The sequence below is a fragment of the Bos indicus x Bos taurus genome, chromosome 5 (genome assembly GCF_003369695.1).
Source record: "Bos indicus x Bos taurus breed Angus x Brahman F1 hybrid chromosome 5, Bos_hybrid_MaternalHap_v2.0, whole genome shotgun sequence".
Lineage (NCBI taxonomy): Eukaryota > Metazoa > Chordata > Mammalia > Artiodactyla > Bovidae > Bos > Bos indicus x Bos taurus.
This window is the reverse complement of record NC_040080.1, coordinates 60,983,881-60,989,880: the sequence shown is the minus strand read 5'-3', so window position 1 is coordinate 60,989,880 and position 6,000 is coordinate 60,983,881. Positions and strand designations below refer to the sequence as shown.

The following is a 6,000-nucleotide window of genomic DNA, read 5'->3' as shown; positions in this document are numbered from 1 at the left end:
GTCCCATCAATTCATGGCAAATAGATGGGGAAACAGTGGAAACAGTGACAGACTTTATTTTTTGGGACTCCACAATCACTGCAGATGGTGACTGCAGTCATGAAATTAAAAGACACTTGCTCCTTGGAAAAGTTATGACCAACACAGACAACATATTAAAAAACAGAGACATTACTTTGCCAACAAAGTCTGTCCAGTCAAAGTTATGGTTTTTCCAGTAGTCATGTATGAATGTGAGAGTTGGACTATAAAGAAGGCTGAACACGGAAGAATTGATGCTTTTGAACTGTAGTGTTGGAGAAAGCTCTTGAGAGCCCCTTGGACTGCAAGGAGATCCAACCAGTTCATTGTAAAGGAAATCAGTCCTGAATATTCATTGGAAGGACTGATGCCGAAACTGAAACTCCAATACTTTGGCCTTTTGATTTGAAGAACTGACTCATTTGAAAAGACCCTGGTGCTGGGAAAGACTGAAGGCAGGAGAAGAAGGGGACAACAAAGGAAAAGATGGTTGGATGGCATTACTGACTAAATGCACATGAGTTTGAGTAAACTCTGGGAGTTGGTGATGGACAGGGAGGTCTGGCGTTCTGTAGTCCATGGGGTTGCAAACAGTCAGACATGACTGAGCCACTGAACTGAACTAAACCAGAATTAAGTGCAAATCCATAAGGTCCTCCCCTGTGAAGATGTTGCCACCTGGAAGTCGTGCCAATCAGACTGACTAGGGGATGCAGTTAGGGGAAAGTAAAACAGCATTCCCAAGAATAATAATCTAGATGGAATCTTGGGTTTTCCAAGTAGATGTGTGTATCTCTTTATCCCCAATACCCTTATTCTGATCACTACCAAGAAGAAATGAAAGGAGATAACTCCTTTCTGGGAACAGTTGGATTCAGTGACTACATCCTTTAACTAGGTCCCAGGGATCAGGAAGAGATGAGGGAGATGAAATCTGACTTTTGCTCATCAGTTTGCCCAATAAATGTGGTCAAATTTCAGTTTCTCTGAAGAGCTGAACACTTGACAGAGATTAGTATATAGAACCAAAATAGTGTAGATGCAACCAACTGATCCCTAACTTGAAATATTGGCAAAATATGTGGAAATGCTGAATAGACATTTTTCAAAAAAGGCATACAGATGGACAACTAACACATGAAAAGATAACTCAAAATTGTGATCGTTGGAGAAATGCAAACTAATACTGCAATGAGATATCAATTCACACATTTTAGAGTGACTATTATAAAAAAGACAAAAAATAACAAGTGATGTGGAGAAAGAACAATTGTGAATTATTGGTGGGAATGTAAATGATGTAGCCACTACGGGAAATACTATAAAGTTCACAAAGAAATTAAAAATGGAACTACTATATGATCTAGAAATTCCACTTCTTGGCATTTATCTGAAGAAAATTAACTTTTATTCAAAAAGATATAAGGGCCCCCATGTAAACTACAGCATAATTTGCCACCACTAAGGTATGACCCTCATGGATGAATGGATATTCAAAACTTAACGAAGAGATGGTCATTTCTCCATTGTACCTTCTTCCTTCCTTTGTGCATGCATGTCTGCAGTCTTAGTCACTTCAGTGACACCCAACTCTTTGTGACTCCACAGACTGTAGTCCACCAGGCTCCTCTGTCCATGGAATTTTCCAGGCAAGAATACTGGAGTGGGTTGTCATGCCCTCCTCCAGGGGAACTTCCCAAACCCAGGATAGAACCATCATCTCTTATGTCTCCTGCATTGGCAAGCAAGTCTTTTACCACCAGTGTTATCTGAGAAGCCCTCTTCCTTCCTTTGTTGTCAACTAACTGCCCATAGATGGGTTAGTGTATTTCTGGGCTCTTTATTCTGTTCCATTGATCTACGTGTCTGTTTTTGTGTCCATAGCACATTGTTTTCATCACTGTGGCTTCGAAGTATTGTCTGAAATATGGAACAGTTATACTTCCAGCTTTGATCTTTTTCTCAGGATCATTTTGCAATTATGGGTCTATTTGGGGTCTATATAAATGTTAAGATTAGTTGTCCTAGTTCTGTGAAAAATATGGATATTTTGATTCTGTCTTTCAATTGCTCAGTCATGTTCAACTCTTCATGACCCCATGGATTGCAGCATGCCAGGTTTCTGTCCTTCATTATCTCCCGGAGTTTGCTCAAACTCATGTCCATTGAGTTGATGATGCCATCCAACCAACTTATCCTCTGCTGCCCCTTTCTCCCTGTGCCCTCAGTCTTTCCCAGCATCAGGGTCTTTTCCAATGCTTGGCATCAAGTAGCCAAAGTATTGGAACTTAACTTCAGCATCAGTCCTTCCAAAGAATATTCAGGGTTGATTTCCTTTAAGATTGACTGGTTTGAGCTTGCTGTCTAAGGGTCTCTCAAGAGTCTTCTCCACTACACAGTTTGAAAACATCAGTTCTTTAGTGCTCAGCATTCTTTATGGTCCAACTCTCACATCCGTACATGCTACTGGAAAAACCATAGCTTTGATTAGATGGACCTTTGTCAGCAAAGTGATGTCTCTGCTTTTTAATACACTGTCTGGGTTTTCATAGCTTTTCTCCCAAGGAATAAGCGTCTTTTAATTTGATGGCTGCAGTCACCATCCTCAATGATTTTGGAGTGCAAGAAAATAAAGTCTCTCACTGTTTCCATTGTTTTCCCCATCTATTTGCCATGAAGTGATAGGATCCAATGACATGATATTAGTGTTTTGACTGTTGAGCTTTAAGCCAGCTTTTCACTCTCTTCTTTCACCTTCATCAAGAGGCTCTTTAGTTCTTCTTCACTTTCTGCCATAAGGGTGATGTTATCTGCATATCTAAGGTTATTGATATTTCTTCTGGCAATCTTGATTCCAGCTTGTGATTGATTCAGCCCATCATTCGCATGATGAACTCTGCATAATAGTTAAATAAGTAGGGTGACAATATACAGCCTTGATGTACTCCTTTCCCGATTTTGAAACAGTTGGTTGCTCCATGCCTAGTTCTAACTATTGCTTCTTGACCTGAGTACAGGTTTTTCAGGAGGCAGGTTAGGTGGTCTGCTATTCCCATCTCTTTTCAGAATTTTCCACAGTTTGTTGTGATCCACACAGTCAAAGGCTTTAGCATATTTGATGAAGCAGATGTCTTTCTGAAATTCCATTGCTTTTTCTATGATCCAATGGCTGTTGGCAATTTGATCCCTGGTTCCTCTGCCTTTTCTAAATCCAGCCTGTACATATGGAACTTCTCAGTTCACCTACTATTGAAACCTAGCTTGAAGGGTTTTGAGCATTACATGCTAGGATGTGAAATGAGTGCAATTGTGTAGTAGTTTAAACACTCTTTGGCATTGCCTTTGTTTGGGACTGGAATGAAAACTGATCTTTTTTAATAGGGAATCACTGAATCTGGGTACTATGGTCACTTTCACAATATTAATTATTCTAATCCAGCGAGTTACTTAAGCTTTAAATAGGCTACAGATTGTTATTCGTAAGTGAGCATGATAATACATGTCTTATGCTGTTTTCAAGATGCAGGCTAGTACATTTCACAAACCTGGCCATTGTAAATAATTAGTTAATATTAGCAATAATTTATCTGGTTATTGCAAGGCATAATGCCATAACATCTCTAGATTTCCTTCAATCTGTTTCTAAACATATACCAGTAGTCCAAGCCTGGTTGAAAATTTGAAACTATCAATGTGTGTAGTTTAAGAAATGCATTAAATTGGTTTGTTCCAAATTTCTATTCAGAATTCAAACTTGGAATCCACTACAGAAAAGCTGATTAGGTGATCAAATCTAGGTGGGGTACTAAACTCTGCATAGAACATACACCAAACTGAATCTCTAAATTTCTGAATGGTGGAAAGGAACATGGAAAATTGAAGTCTCACTTTATCTTCCTCTGAGGGAATTTTTAAAGGAAATCAACAGAGTCACCAAATCAAAAGGCAAATGAATATGATCATATTAAGAAATGTATATGTGATCTGAGCACGAGGAGAAAATAGAAGTGAAAGTTAGACTGGGATTTTTAGGCAAGTCACAATGAACATTGTAAGTCACAGAAGATAGTAATATTATGTAAAACACAAATAGAAGAGATGTACAACACACTTCACACTTGTTGATTTATTTTACTTATAAACTCAAGAATGTCACTAATGTTGTTCACTTCATTAAGAAAGCCTCAATATTTTTGATCATGAGCTTAAAAGCATATTTCACTTGTCTGTTTCTCAGTGTATAAATAAAAGGATTCAACATGGGGGCAACAGAAGTACTGAGCAGAGCTATCCCTTTATTTAAAGACACTCTTTGCTTGGCAGAGGGTTTCACATACATGAAGATGCAACTTCCATAAGAAATGGACACAACCACCATGTGAGAAGAACATGTAGAAAAGGCTTTCCTCCTCTTTTGAGAAGAAGGTATCTTCAGAATAGTCCTAATGATGTTTGTGTAGGAGAAAATCACTAACACCAGAGTAACCAGGAGAGTTAAAATGGCTGAGAGAAGCATCATTATTTCTACTTTTTCTGTGTCTGTGCAAGAGAGTTGTAATATAGGAGATACATCACAGACGAAATGATCTACAGTGTTGGCTGCACAGAAATCAAGCTGGAGACCCACAAGGAGTGGTGGAAAAATTATTATGAAACCAGCCAACCATGACGCAAAGACCAGTAAGTTGCACACTCTGTCACTCATGATGGTCATGTAATGCAGGGGTTTGCAGATGGCCACGTAGCGGTCATAGGACATGGCAGCCAGAAGAAAAAATTCGGTTGCACCCAAGAGAATAGTAAAAAACAGCTGTGCTGCACAATTGTTGTAAGAAATGGTCTTATCACCTGTTGCCATACTGACAAGAAATTTGGGGATGCAGACAGTTGTGAATAAGATTTCTAAAAATGAGAAATTTCGAAGAAAGAAATACATAGGTGTCTTGAGGTGTGAATCTAGCAGGGTAAGGATGATGATGATTAGATTTCCAGTGACGCTCAATAAGTAAGTGAAAAAAAGGAGAAGAAAAATAGCCACCTGTAATTGTGGGTCATTGCTTAGTCCAAGAAGAATAAAGGTTGTCACTGTTGTGTGGTTTCTCATCGCTGACTTCTATTTAAAAAAAGTAAGAAAGAAGAATCAAAAAGGAATAACAGCCTATAAAAATGTACTCATATAATCTTTATTCAAAATTTCACTGAGTGCAATTCATGAGGTTTTTTTGTTTGTTTCCTCAAGTGTCATAAATTCATGTGTTCCCAAAGGAAAACATAGTACATTGATAATCATATAAAAATAGAAAAGAAAAAAATTGTATCTTAAATTGTATATTCTGTATTTTCAAAGTTTCCAATCTATTTAGTATACATTGCATTATTTACATAACTTTCTTCTTCTTTCTTTATTAAAAGAATCATTTATGTTTATACAAATGAAAATACAAAGTGATGGAACTATCTTCTTGGGTCACAGATTCTAAAGCTACACAGAGCCTCCAAAGATCTTCAGAAAGCCATTTACTTAAGAAAGGTTAAATGTCATTATCTTCAATTTACAGGAAGATGATTAATTCTACTCTGCCAAACATCTCTTTTTGTGTTTATTACAGTTTAAGGTAAACTTTATACTTCTGGAAGTCAGATTTCACCTGAGGTGAAATTTTCACCTTTAAAAATTAACATAACTTGACCTAAATATCCCTAGCCTATATAAAGTGGGAATTACTTTTACCAAACTTCTGTACACTTCAATATTTAAATCCTCATGGCAACTTTTAGTTCTGCTTTTTCCACTCTACCTGAAGATTAGAATTTACTTTCATCTTACTCACTCTGGCTGTGCTCTTTTTTCTGATATTCACTCAAGCAGATACAAAGTATATCATCCTGAATGGAGTGTGTTATATAGCACACCTTACTAAATATCTGCAGTAATGAACAAGGTTCTCGAATAAGGTATTTAAAACAATAAAAGATTAT

General features: G+C 37.4%; 1 protein-coding gene across 2 annotated transcripts; it reads right to left on the bottom strand.

The window, feature by feature from the left end:
* Positions 1-3,127: 3,127 nt before the first annotated feature.
* On the bottom strand, positions 3,128-5,125 carry LOC113893673 (olfactory receptor 6C74). 2 transcript variants are annotated; one of them, XM_027543559.1, is made up of 2 exons: positions 4,227-5,125; positions 3,128-3,152 (listed from the first exon to the last, which is right to left on the bottom strand). In XM_027543559.1, the coding sequence occupies exons 1-2, from the start codon at positions 5,123-5,125 to the stop codon at positions 3,128-3,130; spliced, it is 924 nt and encodes a 307-aa protein (XP_027399360.1). The 2 variants fall into 2 exon arrangements, with proteins under 2 accessions (XP_027399360.1, XP_027399358.1); XM_027543557.1 differs by lacking the exon at positions 3,128-3,152 and having other exon boundaries at positions 4,187-5,125.
* Between the last annotated feature and the right edge of the window lie 875 nt (positions 5,126-6,000).

Bases quoted from the DNA above. Each gene is read 5' to 3' on its own strand.
- LOC113893673 (XM_027543557.1), bottom strand. From the start codon at position 5,125: ATGAGAAACCACACAACAGTGACAACCTTTATTCTTCTTGGACTAAGC.